Below are 22,417 nucleotides of genomic sequence, written 5' to 3' on the forward strand. Positions count from 1 at the left end.
TTATCCAGATTTCCAAAATAAGTCTATATCAAGATCACATGTTTACAGATTCCTACTGAACTTAGTGTTTATCATAGAAGACAACTATATTTTCTTTTTGAAGTAGATAATATTAGGTAATAGTTATAAATTACAGTTCCAGGCACTGTGATACATAATTATGAAAACCTTAAAAAGTAGGTATTATTATTATCTCCGTGAGACAACTAAAGGACAAAGTGGTTAAGAAATATTTTCAACCCATCAGCTAGAATGGTAGAACTGAGATTCAAGCCCAGATCTTTCTCAGTCCCAGAAGAATACTTTTACCACTTACACATACCACCTTAGCTACCCTATTGATAGGAATAACAGCATTATCTGAACTCTTTAGGAAACACCACTGGTATTATTTTTTTTAATTTTGGAAGCTCTTTAACTCTTTTTATAAAGTGAGCTTAGATGGTAATCAGTTAACTGAAATATTTGTATGTTACATACTTCAATTCAGGTAGGAATTTTTTTTTAAAATTTCTCTCCTGACTCCCACCTTCACTATATTATCAACCTCCATTCCCTCCTTCTATTCTTTTGCACTTCTCTGCCCAAACCCGTTGCTGGATTTGCTCCTAAATTATGTGACCGCTCCCAGGTCTCTAGTAAAGCTGTATTATTTAATGAGCTATGTAAACATTTACTGTAATAGATTTGGAAATTTTTCAGGGAAAAAAAGAGAGATTGGTAAACGATTTCATCCTGTATTCGTTTAGTTGAATGCTAATTAAAGTATGTTTTTAGTGTGATTGACTTTGTTCAGACTATTACACTTAGGAAGAGTTCTTTGAGACTTAAGCTTAAATTCATGCACACTTAAACTAAGGTAGTACACTATATTTTAGTCACTCTGAGCATTTACAACCAAATGTATAAGATAAAAAGGGACAAGAGTCTACATTTCAACATGCCAGTTAAGGCACTAAAACAGCAAGACATTTATAGATTGTTGGAAAAGTATTAATCACGTTATTCCTTCATGGAAGACTAATGTTCAAAAGAAATTCTGAAGAATAAAAGTTTAACTCATTAACCATGCATGTAAACTTGATTCTCTAAGCTAATAAGCTCATGGCATTGATCAGTAGCCAACAGAGGGAGAAAAGCATCTAGCTGCTTAATTCTAAATCAGATTTTCAATAATTATATTGAAAATAAATTTGGGTTTAGGTAAATATGTATTTCTCTGAACTCAATGAAAGCATTTATTACATGTTTGATTATATTAATTTTATGCTTCTAACAAGAATTATAGAACTTCTACAATAGAAGTGCTCTGAACAATTAAGTGAAACCTCTACGTATCATGAATATGTTGTTTTAAAAATAAAAGGATATAATTAAAATCAGTGTTGACTGCAGAGATAATAACTGTGAACCACCAACTTGAAAAGGAAACCAATGAGCATGGGTTCCACTGATCATCTGCATGTAATTAGGAAATTTAAGCCAATTAGAATTAGAGTACCCAATTCAAACATTATGATCCTGACAGCAAAGCACAATACCTGAGTTGCATCTATTAAAGACTTAGGTTTTCTTTTTGTTTGTTTGTTTGTTTTTCCAGTTTTATTGAGATATAATTGACATATAATACTGTATTAGTTTAAGGTGAACAACATAATGAATATACTGCAAAATGATTACCACAAGTTTAGTTAACATCCATCACCTCACACAAGTACATTTTCTTCTTTGTGATGAGAACTTTTAACATCTTCTCTCTTAGCAACGTTCAAATATACAATAACAGTATTGTTATCTATAGTCACCATGTTGTATATTATATCCCTAGAACTTATTTATCTTATATCTGGAAGTTCATACCTTTTGACCACATTTCCCCATTTCCCCCACCCTTCATTCCCACCTCTGGCAATCATCAATCTCTTCTCTGTTCCTACCAGTTCCATATTTTTAGATTCCACATATAAGTCAGATAATAAAGTATTTGTCTTTCCCTGTCCAGCTTATTTCACTTAGTATAAGGACGCTGATGTCCATCCATGTTGTCTCAAATGGCAGGGTTCCCTTCTTTGTATGGCTGAATAGTATTCCATTGTATAATACACCACATTTTCTTTATTCATTGATCCATGGACATTAGGTTATTTCCACGTCTTTAAAGCCTTAAGTTTTCTGTTAGTATTTCCTATTATATCTAGTAAGCCTTTCTTAAAAAAGAACAGTTGGTGCTTATACACATATACTATTAAAACTCAATGAACTATAGTGCCTCTTTTGTGTCATTTATTATACATTAAAATTGGATGATCTTTATTTACATTATTTTATTTTCTTTATTTACATTTATTTATTTTATCTTCTTAAAAGGAATTAGTAGCAGTAGGAAGACTTCAAAGACTAATTTCAAATGATAAAATAAATTTTACAGAATCTAGGTCATTTATGGATAATTTGATATGGAAGTAACTCACACAGAAACAAATTAAATTTTTCTTTCTTGGTTCCTCAAAGTGGAAATTTTCACCACATTTTTCATTAGTTTCTTTTCAATTTTTTTACTCACAAAGTTAAAACTTTTGAAAACTCTAAATATTCTTTTTAAAAAATAAAAACATTATTAGACTATGGAACAATACTACCAAAGCTCCAGAAGAAAGATTTGACCTCAAATCATCACTTGAATTTCATTCTACTCATACTTCTTTAATGAGCTTCAAGAGAGAGATGTTCACAAGATAGCCTATAGCCTACTCTCCAACCCTAAGCTAGAGGTTCCAAGCATCCTCTTTTTAGATGATGTTTGAGGGCTGAATAAAATAGAAAAGGATGCTCAGTGCCTAGTCTTTCCACAAAATCCATGATCATAGGGAGGGTATCTTCAAAGAAAAATATTCAAATTCCTACATTTAGGGTATAAACTAGCAATTCCAATGTAACAGATGAAGTAGGTGGTTGTGGTAGATATTACTTGTAATATTATTTACCTGTTAATTATTGTCAGTGATGAATGTGAAGCATATGTGTGTGCATAACTTTTTATATTTTACAAACAAATGGTACTAAGAGAAACCATAGTGGCACCATATCAACAAATTAACTTGCTTCTACTATTTATCTGACCATGCACTCATGGTCACAATATTCAGAACTCTGAGATTAGCCACTGAGGGTATATTTGGAAATGTGTAGCCCTACCCTTTTACACATACAGTGATGAATTTTCCTCCTGTGTGCTTTACTCATACCATACACCAGAAAATGAATTTAAAACTACTACTCTATAACAGTGGTTTTGAGACATGGTGTCAAGGCAGACTGATGTGTCATAGATTGTTACATGCAGTGATAACTTATGACTACTAGTAAAAAACTCAAGTTAAGTCATCTGCCTGCTCTTCATATAAATTAAGGCATATTCACTGTTATTGCTCTAATACCATCATTCTTCTTAGTTGAATTCCTTTTGATTTCCTGATTGAGAGACAAAGGGGTATCCAATTCCATGTAATTCTGAGGGAATTCATGAGAGTGAACTCCACATATGAATAATCCTTAATGTGTATGTAACTGTGAAAAAAGAAATATTGGTAACGGCTTCTGTATATATCCTTCTACGTGTGCATGAGAAAGACAAGAACTCATGTTCACGGAGAAAAGTGTCAAGGAAATGAAATTTGGACCTGGTGAATAAATATCATCTAGTTCAATGGAGGCAATGATAGTGTTCTCTTCCACCTCCGTGGTCCAAGAAGAATTGTTTTTTTCCTTTCTAGTAGCATATAAATTCTGCATCAGTTTTTCCAGTATATAAAATGCTGTGTTAATATCTACCAGTAATTAACAGCCTTCCACTCCAAGTAGGTAATAAATGGGAGTGAATTTATTGTTTATGAGTATATCAATATTTTTTAAAAAACTATATGCTCGGATATAAAGGCAATGCTGAAGTGAATTGCTAATGCAGGCTCATAGCCTAGAAAAAGATTTCTTTTAATAGTTTTCTTCATTTAACAGTTCTTCATTTGAATATATTCCCTTTCAACTACATGTTTTGTGGTTTGGTGCCGTGAAGGGGAAATTTATTCCTTTGACACATTTATTCTTTTAATAGTTTTGCATTTGAAAAAGCTTCACCAGGTATCTATATATTTTGCAGTTTGCAGAGAGGTTCATTCTTGACAGTTTTTTAAAATGTTTATTCATTTAAATAGGTTCTCACTCCATGGAACTGTTGCTAAGATTTCTTTAAACTGGAGCCACCTGGGAGTTCTAGTAAAGCAGTAAGGCTAACGTCAACCTGTGGACTTTCCAGGGGTTCTGCAAGCCCTGAAATCACAGAAGATTCACATCCTCAGGAAGAAGAAAACATGTAGGATGAAATTTAACTAACCATTAGCAGATGTCCTTGACTATAGTGTTAATTATGATTTGGACCTTAGTAACCACAGAGCATTTATACAATTGAACTAGTTTGGGGATGCAGTATGTGGCCATGAAAAATATATATCAAACTCCCCCACATATATTTGAAAGCAAGGTATTTGTCACAAACATTTTGTTTAATATTGAATAAGACCACTTTGACTTCCAAACATATTTTGATTTGTTTATTTGGGGATGTTACCCAACCAGAGTAGGGTTATGATGCATTCTTGGTGTAGGGACACTTAAATTGTACATCTATGTATTGTCCTCACTCTTGGCCCATTTTTAACGACAGTTCCAAAGACAACACCCACCAATGTAAGAGGAAGAAGTGGAAGAAGGCACGAGTTAGTCATCGCCTGGGAGGTAAGAAAGCCTACTCAGATGTCAGAACTTGTTGATTCCTTAAAAAAGAAAGTTACACATAGAGTATCAGTATTTGGTATAGAGTAACTGAGTAACTTCTGTTTAAAGGAGGTTAAGAAACACTTTGAGCATGCGTTACTCACATGAATATTTCCAAAATGAACTTTTCTCATTTTCATACCAAGTCTAAAGTGTGCTGTCCTGTCATATAGGCTGTCTCAGAATACAGTTTGAATGATTAAAACACATTCTCTCACAAATTACTTCAGATGTTTATTTGGCTTAGTTTGATATTTATTTACTTCACAATTGAATAGCACTCTTGACATATATGTAGGCTAAAACCATTGAGGTTTTCCTGGAGTAGTGACTGGGTTATTTCATTTATCTCATACAACCATCCTATTAGTGGGGATAATTTTCCTTGTTTTACAAAATTATGAAACTGATGCACAGCTTGAGTACTTTCCTGAGAAGCAGTAGAATTGGGGCTTTGAATCCAAAACCCTTATTCTTTTGTGTCCCTCACTGTATGACCTCCAAAATTCCTTCTGTCAAAGGAAAGGAACAGGGGAGAAAGAGTGTGAGAGGTACATTTATTTTCCATAAAGCCACTTTCCTTCTTTAATGTTAACTTTATTATCAAATATAGCTAGGTAGCTAACAGAACAATGCGTTAGAATATGGAGATGGAAATAACTATTGGAGAAAACAACCAATCCCTGACCATCTCTAAGAACAATGATAGAATGTACAGAAACATATAGAAAAACTCCTTTCCCTAGTAAGAAATCTTCCATGAGCACATCCTCTGACCTGTTCTTCTGTTCATATGCCTCTTCTTCAATAAAACTTTATGCCTTGTTTTTGATTTCTGCAGAGGTATTAACTTCCCAATACCTGACCTTCACTGAGATCAAACCTCTCTAAACGGAATTGCCTTCCCTGTCAGTTTTATGTCTTAGTCAGCTGGGGCTGCTATAACAAAAATACTGTAGACTGGGTGGCTTATAAACAACAGAAATTTAATTCTCACAGTTCTGGACGCTGGAAGTCTAGTTCTGGAAGGCATTGGTGGATTCAGATCTGGCAAAGGCCTGCTTCCTGGTTCATAAAACACAATTTCTTACTATGTCCTCACGTGACAGAGGGGCAAGACAGATCTCTAGATTCTGTATTACAAGGTCAATAATCTGATTCATGAGTACTCCACCCTCATAGCCAAGTCACCTACCAAAAGCCCATCTCCTAGTACCATCACATTGTGTTAGGAATTCATCACATGAATTGTGGGGGAGGAAGGGGTATAAACATTTAGTCTATAGTACTTTGATATAATAGGCTTTGTCTCTTTTCCTCCACTCAATACATAGTTTTCTCTCAAATCAAAATTCAAAATAAGAAAATATAGCAAAGGTTTATTGTGTGTCTATTTGTCAAACATTGTGCTAGGCAATGTCTGGTAACTGCTCCACTGACTAACTAGTTAATGACAATTACTGTTTTCTTTGGTGTGCAATTGATGCTCATTTAACAAATTTAAATGTAAGCCATGGAGTACAAGTCTCTTGAAAAAATTCTATATTCTAACTTTTTCATATGTTAGTAAAGCACAACAGTAATTGAGAAAAAACTAGAAGAAAGGTCTTACATTAATTTCACCGAGATTTTCTGTGCAAAGCCCTCTGCAGAGCATTACCAGTGACAAGATTTTCCCGACCACCAGACCATATGACAGTTTTCCCCAGCATATTACATTCTAGTGTGGAATCCAAGGACCTTTGTTTCATATACATGACTAGTTCGAGCAAATTTGTTTCACTTCAAGAGTTTTCAATACTCCTGATGCTTTTCTTAAATACCAACTGATACCATTTAATTTTTTAATCTTATACCTTTAAAGCCTTTTAAATTTCCAGTGACTGTCAAGCTATTTTTCTATGTTGGCTTCCAATGTAATATAAAGATTGGAGAGTCTCTATTGCTCTAGTTATCCATAATCTTTAAAAATTTAAAGATTGGAAAGAGTGGGGGTTTTGATGAATTATTTTCCTGATATTTAATTGCATTTTTCTTCTTTAGCCAGTATCGGAAGAGTTTCAGAATGGGGAAGGCTTTGGCTATATTGTGGCTTTCCGACCCAATGGAACACGTGGCTGGAAGGAAAAAATGGTGACATCTTCTGAAGCTTCAAAATTCATTTATCGAGATGAAAGTGTCCCTCCTCTTACTCCCTTTGAAGTGAAGGTTGGCGTTTATAACAATAAAGGAGATGGACCTTTCAGTCAAATTGTGGTCATATGTTCAGCTGAAGGAGGTCAGTTTTTTCATGCTTATTATTTTCATTTAACATTTTAATATTTTATTTTGGTACATGATTGTGACACTATTGTAATATATTAGATAATACAGTACACCAAAAGCAAAAATAAAACTTACCCATAGTCCCACTACACTTTTTAGATATATTTTTCCAAAATTTTTTCCAAATAATTTTTATTGAAAAAAATTGATCATTCCATATACTTTGCTTTATGTTCTTCACTCCCTGATGATGTATGGCAAATATCTTTCCATGACAATACAATATTAGTAACGCCTGTAGAATATTCTCTGGATGGATGGACATTTAACCATTCTTCTCTGTTTCACAATTTAGATCATTTTCTATTTTAACCTTATTCTAATTTAAATTTAGAAATTTAGATAACTTCTATTTTAATTGAAAATTTTAACTTATGTGAAATAAATTTAAATAAAGACTCCAATAACTATTTATTACTAACCTCATACACAAAACAGCCGACTGATAAGTATCAGACAGGATTTTTTGTTTGAAGCTTTTCACACATGGTATTATTAAATCCTCACAACAATCTTGTCTAATAGGCTTTATTAGCCCCATTGTAGAGAAAGAGAAATTGAAGTCGAGAAAAGTTAAGGAACTTGTTAAAAAAAAAGTTAAATAGTTTCTAATTGAGAATTAAACCCAGTCCTTTCAATCATTAAATCCTTGATTTGTCTATAGCAAGCTGTCTTCATATGTATAACCTCATTTAATTCTCAGTATAAACCTACTAGGTAGGCAGGACCTAGGCAGGAAACCCATTTTACAGATCAGTAAACTGTAAATCTGAGACTTATTCATGGTTACAGTCAACAGGTGGTAGTGCTAGAGGACAAACTCAGTTTCCTACATCAAAATCCTTGGTTCTTTCAAATTTTAATACAAAAATGTATTTTCTGAGTGAGAGAAAGCTTGATAGAGCTAACTCCCTAAAGTTAACTTTTCTGCACAGTCCTTCTTCAATTCAAGTGCACAATTTCAATTGGCTCTGCAAGTAAGTAAAATGCCTTACAGTCCCTAAACCTGACAGAAGACTGAGATAATGTTACACCAAAGGCAGCACACATTTGACCTTCCAAATAATTATTGTTTTTTCATAAACTGACCCTTTTATTTCCTTTGTGCCTACATGTGTGACTTGACTAGCTTAAGAGAATTACCAATCTTTTTGGTATGGGGAATTCATGGTGGGGGAAATAAGTAAGGTTGTTTGAATACTGAAGCACAAAGGTAGTGTCTAATTTATGTAAGATGTAGTTTTTCAGCACTAGCTGCCTTGTATTTTATGACATAGAGCCAAATTTTGAAGCAGAAGTAGAAAATTTTTCCTAGTATAAGAATGAACAGGAAAGTGAAGAATCAAGTAATAATAAGGAACCATAGGTATTCTGATGAGATATTCATGCACTTAGCATCTCAAGTTTCTGATGTTTTTTCAGATAGTATAGCCAGTCTCCACATTACTTATATTAACTCTTACAATCAAATATGAGGTAGGAATCTCAAGCTGCAATCTATTTTGCAGGAAACTGAGACTCAGAGAGGCTAAGTAACATGCTCAAATCAACCCAGTAAATAACAAAAGTTATAAGTAACTGTAGTAAGTGACAGGGCTGGAATTTGAACACAGGTCTGTATGACTCCAAAGCTAATGCTTTTAATCACTAACCTATACCTTCTCATCAGGAGTGTCTTTAACAATAATGTTTCATTATTGTATTATGTTAGTGTATATAATAATAATATTTTACATCATTTGTTAGTCTGATATCTGTTTTGAACTACGTCTTATTCAGGAAGTGCATATTCTTGTGGTTTTAATTTATTTAACCTAACTATAAAGTGCATGGTCCCAAATGTCACATGAGATGAATTGGACAGGTGTGTACATGCTTCGTATGGTAACACCAGTGTTGCCTTTAAGAAATCCAGATTTGTACGTTCCTTGTCAACCTTTGCTTTAAAATTAAATTATAGCAGCCACCATGGGTTATTTATACTGTGTTTTCTTAAATTTGAAATGGCTTGCTTTTAGAGATTTCTCTTTCCAGCTAGATAGGAAATATGCATATTTTCTTTCAAAAACACCGAGGTTGTTGCTGTAACATATTTCACAGTAACACTTCATTTACTTTGGTGGACTGAAATATGAAAGATACCAGGCAAATTAAATCCAAATAGAGGGAGGAGCTTCAAGATGGAGGAGAAGTGAGACGTGGAGATCGCCTTCCTCCCCACAAATGCATCAGAAATACATCTACATGTGGAACAGCTCCTACAGAACACCTACTGAATCCTGGCAGAAGACCTCAGACCTCCCAAAGGCAAGAAACTCCCACGTAACTGGGTAGGGCAAAAGAAAAAAGAAAAAAACAAAGACAAAAGAATAGGGATTGGACCTTCACCTCTGGGAGGGAGCTGTGAAAGAGGAAAAGTTTCCACACAATAGGAAGCCTCTTCACTGGCAGAGATGGTGGGGGTGGTGGGGGGAATCTGCAGAGCCACACAGGAGAGCACAGCAATAGCGATGCAGAGGGCAAAGCAGATAGATTCCCACATAGAGGATCAGTGTCGACTGGCACTCACCAGCCCAAGAGACTTCTCTGCTCACCAGCTGGCCGGGTCAGGTGAGGGCAGGGCGCTGAGGCTTGGGCTTCAGAGATCAGATCCCAGGGAGAGGACTGGGGTTGGCTGCATGAACACAGCCTGAAGGGGACTAATGTGCCACAGCTAGCCAGGAAGGAGTCCGGAAAAAAGTCTGGACCTGCCTAAGAGGCAACAAGACCATTGTTTCGGGGTGCACAAGCAGAGGGGATTCAGAGCACCACCTGCCTAAACGAGCTCCAGAGACGGGCACAAGACGTGACTATCAGCACGGACGCCAGAGATGGGCATGAAACACTAAGGCTGCTGCTGCAGCCACCAAGAAGCCTGCGTGCAAGCACAGGTCACTATACACACCTCTCCTCCTGGGAGCCAGTGCAGCCTGCTACTGCCAGGGTCCCATGATCCAGGGACAACTTCCCCTGGAGAACACACGGCGGACCTCACGCTGTTGCAACGTCACGCCACCCTCTGCCGCCACAGCCTCTCCCCGCATTCCATACCCCTCCCTCCCCCAGCCCAAGTGAGCCAGAGCCCCCTAATCATCTGCAACTTTAACCCTGTCCTGTCTGAGCGAAGAAGAGATGCCTTCAGGTGACCTACATGCAGAGGCGGGACCAAATCCAAAGCTGAACCCCAGGAGCTATGAGAACAAAGAAGAGAAAGGGAAATCTCTCCCAGAAGCCTCAGGAGCAGTGGATTAAATCTCCACAATCAACCTGATGTACCCTGCATCTCTGGAATACCTGAATAAACAATTATCTCAAAATTGAAGCAGTGGACTTTGGGAACAACTATATATATATATATATATATATTTTTTTTTTTTTTTTTCCTTTTTCTCTTTTTGTGAGTGTGTATGTGTATGTTTCTTGGTATGATTTTGTCTGTATAGCTTTGCTTTTACCATCTGTCCTAGAGTTCTCTTTCTTCATTTTGTTTTGTTTTGGTTTGTTTTCCATTTAGTATAGTTTTTAGCACTTGTTATCATTGGTGGATTTGTTTTCTTGAATTCGTAGCTCTCTTCTTTCTTCCTTTCTTTTTTTAAATTACTTTTTAATTTCTTTTTATTTTTAATAATTTTTTTTATTTTAATAACTTTTATTCTATTATTTTTTCATTCTTTCTTTTTTTTTTCTGAGCCATGTGGCTGACAAGGTCTTGGTGCTCTGGCCAGGTATCAGGCCTGTGCCTCTGAAGTGGGAAAGATGAGTGAAAAACAATGGTCCACCAGTGAGCTCCAGGATCCACGTAATATCAAACACCCAAAGATCTCCCAGAGATCTCTATCTCAACACTAAGACCCAGCTCCACTCACCAACTAGCAAGTTACAGTCCTGGACACCCTATGCCAAACAACAAGCAAGACAGGAACACAACCCCACCCATTAGCAGAGAGGCAGCCTAAAATCATAATAAGGTCCCAGACAACCCAAAACACACCAGCAGATGCAGTCCTGCCCACCAGAAAGAGAAGATCCAGCCTCATCCTCCAGAACACAGGCACTAGGCCCCTCCCCCATGGAAGCCTATACAACCCACTGAACCAAACTTAGCCACTGGGGACAGACATCAAAAACAACGGAAACTATGAACCTGCAGCCTGCAAAAAGGAGACCACAAACACAGTAAGTTAAGCAAAATGAGAAGACAGAGAAACACACAGCAAATGAAGGAGCAAGGTAAAAACCCAACAGACCAACCAAATGAAGAGGACATAGACAGTCTACCTGAAAAAGAATTCAGACTAATGATAGTAAAGATGATCCAAATTCTTGGAAATAGGGAGGAGAAAATACAAGAAATGATTAACAAGGAGCAAGAAGAACTAAAGAGCAAACAAACAATGATGAGCAACACAATAAATGAAATTAAAAATTTTCTAGAAGGAATCAATAGCAGAATAACTGAGGCAGCTGAACTGATAAGTGACCTGGAAGATAAAATAGTGGAAATCACTACTGCAGAGCAAAATAAACAAAAAAGAATGAAAATAATTGAGGGCAGTCTGAGAGACCTCTGGAACAGGATTAAATACAACAACATTCGAATTATAGGGGTCCCAGAAGAAAAAGAGAAAAAGAAAGGGACTGAGAAAATATTTGAAGAGATTATAGTTGAATATTTCCCTAATATGGGAAAGGAAAGATTCAATCAAGTCCAGGAAGCGCAGAGAGTCCCATAGAGGATAAATCCAAGGAGAAACATGCCAAGACACATACTAATCAAACTATCAAAAATTAAATACAAAAAAAAAATTTTTAAGCAACAAGGGAAAAAAAAATAACATACAAGGGAATCCGCATAAGGTTAAAAGCTGATCTTTCAGCAGAAACTCTGCAAACCAGAAGGGAGTGGCAGGACATATTTAAAGTAATGAAAGGGAAAAACCTACAACCCAGATTACTCTACCTACCAAGGATCTCATTCAGATTCCATGGAGAAATTAAAAACTTTACAGACAAGAAAAAGCTAAGAGAATTCAGCATCACCAAAGCAGCTTAACAACAAATGCTAAAGGAACTTCTCTAGGCAGGAAACAAAAGAGAAGGAAAACATCTACAATAACAAACCCAAATCAATTAAGAAAATGGTAATAGAAACATACATATCGATAACTATCTTAAAAGTAAATAGATTGAATACTGCAACCAAAAGACATACACTGTCTGAATGGTTACAGAAACAAGACCCATATTATATTCTGTCTACTAGAGACACACTTCAGACCAAGGACACATACATACTGAAAGTGAGGGGATGAAAAAAGATATTCCATGCAAATGGAAATCAAAAGAAAGCTGGAGGAGCAATTCTCATATCAGACAAAATAGATTTTAAAATAAAGGCTATTAAAAGAGACAAAGAAGGACACTACATAATGATCAAGGGATCAATCCAAGGAGATATAACAATTGTAAATATTTATTCACCCAACATAGGAGCACCTCAATACATCAGGAAAATGCCATAAAAGGGGAAATCAACAGTAACACAATCATAGTAGGGGACTATAACACCCCACGTTCACCAATGGACAGATCATCCAAAATGAAAATAAATAAGGAAACACAAGCTTTAAATTATACATTAAACAAGATGGAATTAATTTATATTTATAGGACATTCCATCCAAAAAAACAGAATACATTTCTTCTCAAGGACTCATGGCACAGTCTCCAGGTCAGATCATATCCTGGGTCACAAATCAAGCTTCAGTAAATATAAGAAAAATTGAAATTGTACCAAGTATCTTTTCTGACCACAATGCTATGAAACTAGATGTCAATTACAGGAAAAAATCTGTAAAAAATACAAACACACAGAGGCTAATCGATACATAAACAAATAATCAAGAGATCACTGAAGAAATCAAAGAGGAAATCAAAAAATACCTAGAAACATAGGAAAATGAAAACACAATAACCCAAAACCTATGGGAGGTGGCAAAAGTAGTTCTAAGATGGAACTTTAGAGCAATAGAATCCTACCCCAAGAAACAAGAAATATCTCAAATAAACAACCTAACTTTATACCTAAAGCAATTAGAGAAAGAAGAACAAAAAAACCCCAAAGTTAGCAAAAGGAAAGAAATCATAAAGATCAGATCAGAAATAAATGAAAAAGAAATAAAGGAAACAATAGCAAAGATCAATAAAAGTAAAAGCTGGTTCTTTGAGAAGATAAACAAAATTGATAAACCATTAGCCAGACTCATCAAGAAAAAAAGGGAGAAGACAAATCAATAGAATTAGAAATGAAAAAAGGAGAAGTAACAACTGACACTGCAGAAATGCAAAGAATCATGAGAGAATACTACATGCAACTATATGCCAATAAAATGGACAACCTGGAAGAAATGGACAAATTCTTAGAAAAGCACAATCTTCTGAGACTGAACAAGGAAAAAAGAGAAAATATAAACACCAATCAAAAGCACGGAAATTGAGACTGTGTTTAAAAATCTTCCAAAAACCAAAAACCCAGGACCAGATGGCTTCACAGGCGAATTCTATTAAACACTTAAAGGAGAACTAACACCTATCCTTCTCAAACTCTTCTACGATATAGCAGACAGAAGAACACTCTCAAACTCTTTCTACGAAGCCACCATCACTCTGATACCAAAACCAGACAAAGATGTCACAAAAAGAAAAACTACAGACCAATATCACTGATGAATATGGAGGCAAAAATCCTCAACAAAATACTAGCAAACAGAGTCCAAAATCACATTAAATATCACACACCATGATCAAGTTGGGTTTGTCCCAGGAATTCAAGGATTCTTCAATATAAACAAATCAACCAATGTGATACACCATATTAACAAATTGAAGGATAAAATCCCTATGATCCTCTCAATAGATACAGAAAAACTTTTGACAAAATTCAACACCCACTTATGATAAAACTCTCCAGAAAATAGGCATAGAGGGAACTTACCTCAACATAATAAAGGCCATATATCACAAACTCACAGCCAGCATCATTCTCAATGGTGTAAAACTGAAAACATTTCAACTAAGATCAGGAACAAGACAAGGTTGTCCACTCTCACCACTATTATTCAACATAGTTTAGGATATTTTAGCCACAGCAATCTGAGAAGAAAAAGAAATCAAAGGAATACAAATTGGAAAAGAAGAAGTACAGCTGTCACTGTTTGCAGATGACATGAAACTATACATAGAGAATCCTAAAGATGCTACCAGAAAACTTCTAGAGCTAATCAATGAATTTGGTAAGGTAGCAGGATACAGAATTAATGCACAGAAATCTCTTGCATTCCTAAACAAATGACAAAAAATCTGAAAGAGACATTAAGGAAACACTCCCATTTACCATTGCAACAAAAAGAATAAAATACCTAGGAAAAAACCCTATCTAGGGAGACAAAAGACCGGTATGCAGAAAACTATAAGACACTGATGAAAGAAATTAAAGATGATACAATCAGATGAAGAAATATACCATGTTCTTGGATTGGAAGACTCAACATTATAAAAATGACTATACTACCTAAAGCAATCTACAAATTCAATGCAATCCCTATCAAACTACCAATGGCATTTTTCACAGAACTAGAACAAAAATTTCACTATTTATATAGAAACTAAAAAGACCCTGAATAGCTAAAGCAATCTTGAGAAAGAAATACGAAGCTGGAAGAATTAGACTCCCTGACTTCAGACTATACTACAAAGCTACAGAAATCAGGACAGTATGGTACTCACACAAAAACAGAAATGTAGATCAATGGAACAGGATAGAAAGCCCAGAGGTAAACCCACACATATATGGTTACCTTATTTCTGATAAAGGAGGCAGGAATATATAGTGGAGAAAAGACAGCCTCTTCAATAAGTAGTGCTGGGAAAACTGGACAGCTACATGTAAAAGAAAGAAATTAGAACACTCCCTAACACCATACACAAAAATAAACTCAAAATGGATTAAAGACCTAAAGGTAAGGCCAGACACCATAAAATTCTTAGAGGAAAACATAGACAGAACACTCTATGGCATATATCCCAGCAAGATCATTTTTGACCAACCTCCTAGAGAAATGGAACTAAAAACATAAATAAATAAATGGGACCTAATGAAACTTAAAAGCTTTTACACAGCAAAGGAAACCATAAACAAGATTAAAAGACAACCCTGAGAATGGGAGAAAATATTTGTAAATGAAGCAAATGACAAAGGATTAATCTCCAAAATATACAAGCAGCTCATGCAGCTCAATATCAAAAAAACAAACAACCCAATCCAAAAATGGGCAGAAGACCTAAATGGACATTTCTCCAAAGAAGATACACAGATAGCCAACAAACATATGAAAGAATGCTCAACATAACTAATCAGCAGAGAAATGCAAATCAAAACTACAATGAGGTATCACCTCATACCAGTTCAGAATGGTCATCATTAAAAAATTGACAAAGTATAAATGCTGGAGAGGGTGTGGAGAAAAGGGAACCATCTTGCACTATTGGTGGGAATGTAAATTGATACAGCCACTATGGAGAACAGTATGGAGGTTCCTTAAAAAAACTACAAATAGAACTACCATATGACCCAGCACTCCCACTACTGCCCATATACCCTGAGAAAACCATAATTCAAAAAGAGTCATGTACCACAATGTTCATTGCAGCTCTATTTACAATAGCCAGGACATGGAAACAATCTAAGTGTCCATCAACAGACAAATGGATAAAGACGATGTGGCACATATATGCAATGGAATATTACTGAGCCATGAAAAGAAAGGAAATTGTGTTATTTGTAGTGAGGTTGATGAACCTAGAGTCTGTCATACAGAGTGAAGTAAGTCAGAAAGAGAAAACAAGTACTGTATGCTAACACATATATATGGAATCTAAAATAAAAAAGTCTTTCTAAAGAACCTAGGGCCAGGACAGGAATACATATGTAGACATAGAGGATGGACTTGAGAACACTGGGAGGGGGAAGGGTAAGCTGGGACGAAGTGATTGAGTGGCATGGACAAATATACACTACCAAATGTAAAATAGATAGCTAGTGGGAAGCAGCCGCCCAGGACAGGGAGATCAGCTTGGTGCTTTGTGACCACCTAGAGGGGTGGAATAGGGAGGGTGCAAGGGAGATGTAAGAGGGAGGAGTTATGGGGATATATGTATATGGATAGCTGATTCACTTTGTTATAAAGCAGCAACTAACACACCATTGTAAGGCAATTATACTCCAATAAATATGTCAAAATAAAAAAAATCTGAATAGAGTCTGCCTTTGTTCTGACAACAAAATTCAAACATATATTAGCATTTGCTCACTAAGTAAATTTACTAATTTGGAAATTTATGTGTAAATATTAATAAAGTTTTAGCACTATTAAATTGTGTTAAACGTGAAAAGCAGGACAATGGAAGGAAGAGTGTATTTGCCTAGGGTAAGCGGAGCTTCAGTTTCAAGCTCAGACTAACTGTAAGGTCTTGGGCATTTTTTTTCACCTTTCTGAGCCTTACCTTCCTCCACTCTAAAAATGAAAATCTAGAAGTAGAACATCCCTGGACGCCATTAAAAATCTAAGACTAAAATTTTGTCAATTTATTCTACATTCTGAAATATTCTTTTAAATTTTAATTGTCCCAGTATAGGCAATAATAACAGATCGACTTTTGCTCTATAATAAAAAGAGGGAAACCAACATCCTTTTTAGTCACTTGGCAAACTGCTTTACTTGAAAAGGAGTGAACATTTTCAAGATTGAACCATTTTTAAAAAGAGTCAAGGCCTGTAATAAACTGACGAAATAATATATTGCGCTTATGCCAGAGCAGGGGCCTCTCTTCCATGTCTGTGGATGTTCACAGAGATTCACAGTGAGTCTTTGTCATCATACTCTTGCCCAAAGCCCAACTGATCTGATTGAGACTGTATTTCTCCATAGACCACTTCTGTTTCTTTTTTCTTCCATTAACCTAGTCCACATGTCCTCTGTATTCTTAGATAAAGCAAAGAACAAGAGCAGAGGGACTGGCTTTCTATCTCTGTTTATGGCCATAGTTCCTTCCCTTCATATCATGATACAGCTACACACCTAGAGTACCATGGAGAAGGTACCACCCTTTCACAGCTGACATCAAGACATGAAGAGAAATGTACCAGATGCCATATCAAACACAGCCATGTTTTTGGAGGGAAGCACAGAACACAAGGACTTCAAGTCACACCTGACAGTACTAGTTCTCAACCCATTTCTCACTGACACATTGACAATGGATGACATTCGCATCCAGAACACACTTCCATAAGTGCTTGTGTGCATTCCCCATACCTCTATGTTTTCCTTTTCCTCTCAAGAAACCTATTGGGATGCAAGTGAGTAGTACATTATTGAAGGGAAAACCTTGAATGTAATCTATTATAGAAGGATTCATCATTTATACATATAGATACTTAGTAAATCACTTGGGAAATAACCTTGACTCTTGCCACTCGGAGGTTGACTATTGCCCTAAAGTACTGTCAGAAAAGCTCCAAATGGTTTTTCTGCTAACACCTTTGAGACTTTGAAACCTTTCAAGGTTTCCACAACAGAAATAATCCCGAATGGCTCTGTCAGTGACAAGCAACATTCGACATAAACCTGGGAGGAAAGAGATTTGCCTTCTGGGACTTCCATGCATCATGCATATTTATCTATACCCTTTGAACCAGGCAAAAATTATGTGCATTCTAACCCTGATTTGACTTCAGGTCTCAGGGTATGATATAATCCCATACAATACGCTCATCTTGGAAACAATTCTATTTTTTTTAAAGAAAAACAAAATTCCAACATAATTGATTTTAAAGTGCATGGTATAAGTGATAAAAAGCAATATTTCCAACATGAGAAATCAAATTGGCCTTCATTTCCATATTTCTAGAAATACTTATTCATTAAACTTACATCCATTTTCCACTTGAGATTTGGAAAGGGAAAGAAACTGAGCATTCAAATACATCTAATAGAAAAATAGAGGGAAATTCAATATAGATTAATTGTAGGTTGAAATATTTGTTTATGTGTGATGTGATTTAACCTTCTCTAGCTTTTTTGGCTTTTTCCTTATATGTAAAAATATGCGGCTATTATGTTTTATTAAAGTCAAAAAGCTTCTTGTTTGCAGAAAATGATATGCAATTATCCTCTTGTAAATTGAGCTACCACAGCTCAAATTAAAACCTGACTTTCATGAGGTGTTATTCTGCAAATCAGTCCTTAGCTGAAACTGAGCTCAGTGGGATTTATGTGAACTTGAAAATTAATAAATTGGCATATTAGTTGTAAAATACGAGAAATACTTTCCTGTCTTTGCCAGATGATCCATTTGGATTAGTGCCTATAAAAGTTCAGCTACAGCTGTCTTAACTGAATTTTTAAATAATGAAACCATAACCCTTCTCCCAAGGAGTTTATTAAACTGTCCTTTGATTAATGCTCTTACCCACCTCTCCTGGGAAGTCAAACGTATAATCAATATTATAAGCACATCCGCCCATATTACTTGGAGAACTCCAGCTGCTAGGTCACTTAATACAAATGTATCATCTAAATTCATGAACACGGTAATGCTGTACAAAATTTTTAATCTAACAGGAACTGAATTCTATCAGTCAGCCTGTCCACTTCATATTCCAAGATTGGAGTGAAGGAGTCAGCCATGGCCTAATTAATATCATCATAAGTGAAAAAAAGAAATCTTCAAAAATCTTTGAATCTATTAGACAAAATGCTAGTGTAATCTCAAATAAATCCCTGAATTTTCGTCAAATTACCCAAGCATAACAGATAGAAGTGAGCGTGGCAAGAAGCATCCTGTGATTTACAGATCAGGAGAGTTTTAGAGATGCCTGAATATGACAAGATCTATGAGGAGCAGTGTAGCTGTGGTTCAAAATTACCAAAAGTTCCATAAAATAGGAATAAAAGGAGTTGATAGTATGCCTGTGGCAGGGTTAAACAGGAGATGACGGGGGTTTAGGTGGTTTCTGGCATGACTTAGAGAGGCCAGCTGGGGATTCCAACATAAATATTCTTGAGAGAAGTTAGGCGTGGTGGGGCAAGGAGAAGAGAAAGCAGTAGGAAGAAGCACCAGGGGGGTAAACACAGATGTGTGCACAGAAGCAGAACAGTGTGGTGGTCAGGGCCTAACTGCTCTGTTCAAATCTTCTCTCCACCCTCTAGCAGCTGTGCAACTTTGGGCAAGTTGCTTAACCTCTCTGCCCCTAGATTTCCTCATCTGAAAAATGGTGACAATGATAGTAGGGTTGTTGGAAGGATTAATTGATACATTATAAAGAATTTTAAATAAGGCTTGGCATATATCAAATCTTCAGGAAATGGCAGTTACTATTATTATCTTTGGTTATTCCTCCCTCATCTATTTCCTTTGTTATTTTTGTTCATTTGTTTTTAATCTTATTCCATTCATTCATCTGTCAGTTATTTGGAAACAATTGTGCAGCAAGAGAATTGACTATATATTCTTCTTGTAAAATCTCTTCTGCACCCCAAAACTGACCCTAAGAGGTAAAGAATGAGCAAGCTGCTTCCTTGGTGCCATTTAAAAACAACAGAAGAGAGAGCACTTGAGACCTGAGTTCTACTTGGGGCTCTTTCAGAGACAGAAGCAGAGTTCAGATAAACCTGTTTCTATGTCACTTTTTTCATCTGCAAAATGAGGGCATGTTTAAGTTTTCAAACAGTACCTATTATATACAATGATATTCGTAAGTCCTTTTTCCTTTATGCAGGTAATGTAGCCTGTGCAAACTTATCACAGAGACACAAATCTTCATTGAGTCTACAATCACTAAGATGAGGGAGCAATGAGAACTGTGTGTGTGTGGCATCTAAACAATTTCACGATAGGGAGCATTCATCAAATTAACAATAAATTTCATATTTTTAAGCTTTAGAAGTAAGAGAATAATAAATATTTACAGTGAAAGAGCACTGGATTTATTATTTTGCTCCTGATGACACTTTGCCTTCTGAATCATATTATGTGATTTTACAGTATTTTAGATTAAAAAAAAATTTAAAAAGCAAAAAAAAAAAAAAATGAGAGCATGGATTTAAAACATAGGTTCGTAACTCAAAAGCCTATAGATGTCAGGTAAGAAATATAAATAAGTAAAGTAGTCCCAGAAGTGAGACAATAAAGACTGGTAGAGAATCTGGCAAACTAAAAAGAATATACCCTGACTAATGGGAACAACTGCTAATTCTCATCTACCAGCACCCAAGGATTCAGATTTGGTATCCCCCTTTTTTCCCCCAAATAAGACATAAATTCTTATTTTTAGATGGAATGTTGGAATTAATTAATTTAATAGATTATTTGGGCAAACAAAATATGGCTGAAGACCCACTGGCCATCCATGTGTGACCTTTGATCCAAGTGACTTTCTAAAATTCTTTCTAGTTGTGACGTTCCATCATTCAACTGCAATGGGATGCCCAAACAGGACAGCTAGTTCCAATTCAAAGCAGATATTCTATGATTTAGTCAGTTACTCTTGCCTGCAGACAAACTTTTTGATACACATGAAAATATTCACTGGCTAATAAACCGTACAAATTGAAACTTTTGGAAGTAAACTGAATGAGGTCACTTTTTTACATGTTTAAATTTCCAATGCAGGTCAGCATGGGTCTACTTCTTATACTATTTACATCCAGAAGGTGAAAAAAATAAGAAATGACTCTTCAATTCTTGTTTCATCTACCCTCATTCATTTGATGCAACTATAATATTTATCCCCCAAGTGTGCAACTATGAAATGTCTTCTTGTGTCTGACCTGGATTTAAAAAGCTTAGAGGTTTTAAATAGAAATTAGGGTGCTGGTTTGGGAAATAATTTCTGAATATTTTTCTTTATTTTTTACTTTTTTAAAACTTTTGTCATTCTATTTAAAAAGTACTTAAACATGTGTAGTGCTACAGAAAGCTGAGAGAGAAATTTCTTTCTCTAATGGTAAAGAGAGATCGAAAGGCTGCCATCCAACCACATGTTTTGTGCTTCTGAAATTGTTTATCCCCCTGCAATCTCCTTTGACAAAGATGTAATTGCCTCAATAATAAAAAAAGTTGAAAGAAGGCATTTGTCACACAAATCTCTGCAATGCATTCACTTAAAAGATAAGCAAAACTTCTTCCAAATAACAAATGATATTCAAAGGGTGGCTTTCTTTGAAATAAATCATATCCTAAATCCTGGAGATCGGATTATACACACTTAAGAACATGAGCATTTCTTTCCATTTACTTGCAAAATAAAGAATTTTAACTCCTGTTAAATAGCAATGAAAAAAAATTTTGTTGCAGGTCTGCTGAACAGAATTCTAGAATGAAATAAAAGTAGAAGCTTTTCACAGTTTTTTTTTTTTAATCTGGTAGATGCACAAATAATAGGCAGTTGGAAAGTGGGATGAAGGAAACCATTGAGCAAAAGCAAATAAAAGATATTCAAAGGGCAGAATGAGAAATGACAATTTATACCATGGCAGAAACTAATGTCAGCTTCTGTGTAAAGATTAATGTGAATTTACCAAAGCACTTTGAAGTAACACAAATATAGTATATAATTTTAATGAAAGCTTTACCAAAAGAAAAATCATTGCTCAGTGCAAACATGCACTTTTGAAAAAGTCTTCTGTGTGCTTTTTTACAGTAACAAGGGTAGATGTTTTTGACTTATATTTTTCAATTAATAATATATAAAGGCTCTCCAGGTAGATATGTGGCCACTTTCCTTCCATTAGAAAAGGAAAAATCTCAGCAAATGGTTACATTGGGTTGTCCAAAAAGTTCATTTGGGTTTTTCCATAACATCTTACAGGAAACCCAAACAAAATTTTTGACCAACTCAATAATTCCCTTTATATGACTAAGACTTAAAAATTTTTTTGCGGTACGCAGGCCTCTCACTGCTGTGGCCTCTCCCGTTGCGGAGCACAGGCTCCGGACGCGCAGGCTCAGCGGCCATGGCTCACAGGCCCAGCCGCTCCGTGGCATGTGGGATCTTCCCAGATGGGGGCACGAACCCGTGTCCCCTGCATCGGCAGGCGGACTCTCAACCACTGCGCCACTAGGGAAGCCCAAGACTTAAAAATTTTATTTAGAACTCTGCCTT

At 35.8% G+C, this 22,417-nt stretch overlaps 1 protein-coding gene across 3 annotated transcripts in view; it reads left to right on the plus strand.

The window, feature by feature from the left end:
- CNTN5 (contactin 5) overlaps positions 1-22,417 on the plus strand; it is a 1,387,157-nt gene that overhangs the window by 1,327,116 nt on the left and 37,624 nt on the right. For all 3 annotated transcript variants that reach the window (XM_067750786.1, XM_067750785.1, XM_067750787.1), the window contains 2 exons: positions 4,721-4,791; positions 6,874-7,108. In XM_067750786.1, the coding sequence (XP_067606887.1) occupies positions 4,721-4,791; positions 6,874-7,108 (306 nt within the window). The remainder of the gene's footprint in view (positions 1-4,720; positions 4,792-6,873; positions 7,109-22,417) is intronic.

This window comes from Pseudorca crassidens, chromosome 9, assembly GCF_039906515.1.
Source record: "Pseudorca crassidens isolate mPseCra1 chromosome 9, mPseCra1.hap1, whole genome shotgun sequence".
Classification (NCBI taxonomy): Eukaryota; Metazoa; Chordata; class Mammalia; order Artiodactyla; family Delphinidae; genus Pseudorca; species Pseudorca crassidens.